The sequence below is a fragment of the Scardinius erythrophthalmus genome, assembly GCF_964197995.2.
Source record: "Scardinius erythrophthalmus genome assembly, chromosome: 2".
Taxonomy (NCBI): domain Eukaryota; kingdom Metazoa; phylum Chordata; class Actinopteri; order Cypriniformes; family Leuciscidae; genus Scardinius; species Scardinius erythrophthalmus.
Genome location: NC_138222.1, coordinates 44544937 through 44546843, shown reverse-complemented (window position 1 = coordinate 44546843; position 1907 = coordinate 44544937). Strand labels below are relative to the sequence as shown.

Here is a 1907-nt window from a genome sequence, read left to right as displayed (position 1 = left end):
CGCACACACAGAGAACTCCGAGTGAGGCCATGAGAGAAGACGTTGAGATTTTAAGTTTTTTTTAATGGACAGCATTTCACAAAATCCTAAAACAAACGAATGAAACGAACTGCATAATTTGCTCAAAACTTTTACAAGAATGGATAGCTAAGCGAGTGTCACCTGAAGCACCTGCATATAAGATGTCTGACTTTTTACTTCGGATCAGTGTGACATTTTCAACAAACTCGGAGTGTTCTGAAGCTCTTCGCCATTGACTCTGTAAACTTAAGGTAGGCTAATTCACTTAGAAAATGCCTCGTCCTGGAAGAAACACGTACAGCGACCAGAAGCCGCCGTATTCGTATATTTCGCTAACCGCTATGGCCATTCAGAGTTGCCCGGAGAAGATGCTCCCGCTCAGCGAAATTTACAAGTTCATCATGGACAGGTTTCCTTACTATCGAGATAACACGCAGCGCTGGCAGAACTCCCTGCGCCACAACCTTTCCTTCAACGACTGCTTCATTAAGATCCCGCGAAGACCGGACCAGCCGGGGAAAGGCAGCTTCTGGGCTCTCCATCCCAGCTGCGGTGACATGTTCGAAAACGGGAGCTTCTTGAGGCGCCGCAAGAGATTCAAAGTGATGATCACCTCCGAGCACCTGCACAAACCCTCAGACGCGGCGCATTACCTCCAGCAACAAGCCAAACTCAGAATGACAACTTTAGGGACACATCTACCTCAGATGACCAGCTACAACTTAAGTGTCTCACAACCCTCCACTTTCAAACACCCCTTTGCCATTGAAAATATAATCGCCAGAGATTACAAAATGCCAGGAAGTCTTGCTTTCTCTACCATGCAGTCCATGTCTACGGGTTATCAAATACACAATCAGTTGACCACGGCTTGGCCCCACATGTACAGCAGCAGTAATGTGATAGACACCGAGTATACTGCCTATGGAGTACCATTCAAATCCCTGAGTCATAGCGGGCAAAGTTTACCGGCGATCCCTGTACCAATCAAACCCACCCCGGCTCCGGTTCCGTCCATCTCGACGCTGCAGGCGCGCCTTCCAGCCTTCCTCTCCGGCTCTCAGTCCCTGAGCCCGACCTCTCCCGGACAGAGCAGCCCTGCCACACCGAGCCCGACCTCGCTGCTCCATTCGGCCGCCGTGCACTGTCAAGAGGTCACTTAAAACTTTAAGTGGGACTTGAAACTTTACTTACACATCCACTCGACAAAAAGGCAAGACAAGAAAACTCACAAAACATAGGCTATATACCTAAAAAAAAAAAAAAAAAAAAAAAAAAAAGTTGACTTGTTTCAATTTTCTCGAAATACAGTGAAATTCTGTTAAGTTTGATTATTACAGCTCAATATTTCAATGACATTATGTCATTAGGCTACCTCATAAGTTTAAGAATCTTATTGGAAAATGCACAATTGACTATGAAAATGTTAGAACAGAGCGCAAAGAGGAAAGTATGATTATGATTACAATACATTCTCCATGTAGATCATTTTACTTGTATCTTATAATTTTGGGCTGCTTACCCATTAAAGCTCATCGACACCAAGTAAAGGAACTGAAAAGGGATTTAGGATTGCATGTATAAGCACAGATGCTGCAGCTTTTCCGTGTGGCAGTGTAGAAAAATAAAAATGGAAATACTCCTACAATGCACTTTTGGTGTGACGTTACAAATATCGCAAGAGATATTGTTCCGTGAACAATTCTCAGTCTAATTTATCAGCTTCGTTGAAAATATAGTGAAAGCTGTTGTATATAAGTTTTCTGTATAATGTTGACATGCTCTTATGTACTATGGCATGCTGCTTTTCACGTATATATACACCTGAAATAAATTATAAACTTTGTCATCAAACCTTATTAAAATATCCTGAGACTTGTCATTTT

At 43.0% G+C, this 1907-nt stretch overlaps 1 protein-coding gene across 1 annotated transcript; it reads left to right on the top strand.

Moving 5' to 3' along the window:
* Positions 1–293: 293 nt before the first annotated feature.
* Positions 294–1184, top strand: foxb1b (forkhead box B1b; the record flags this gene model as incomplete). Its single annotated transcript, XM_081349820.1, has 1 exon — positions 294–1184. One exon carries the CDS (start codon positions 294–296, stop codon positions 1182–1184), a length of 891 nt encoding a protein of 296 aa, XP_081205946.1.
* Between the last annotated feature and the right edge of the window lie 723 nt (positions 1185–1907).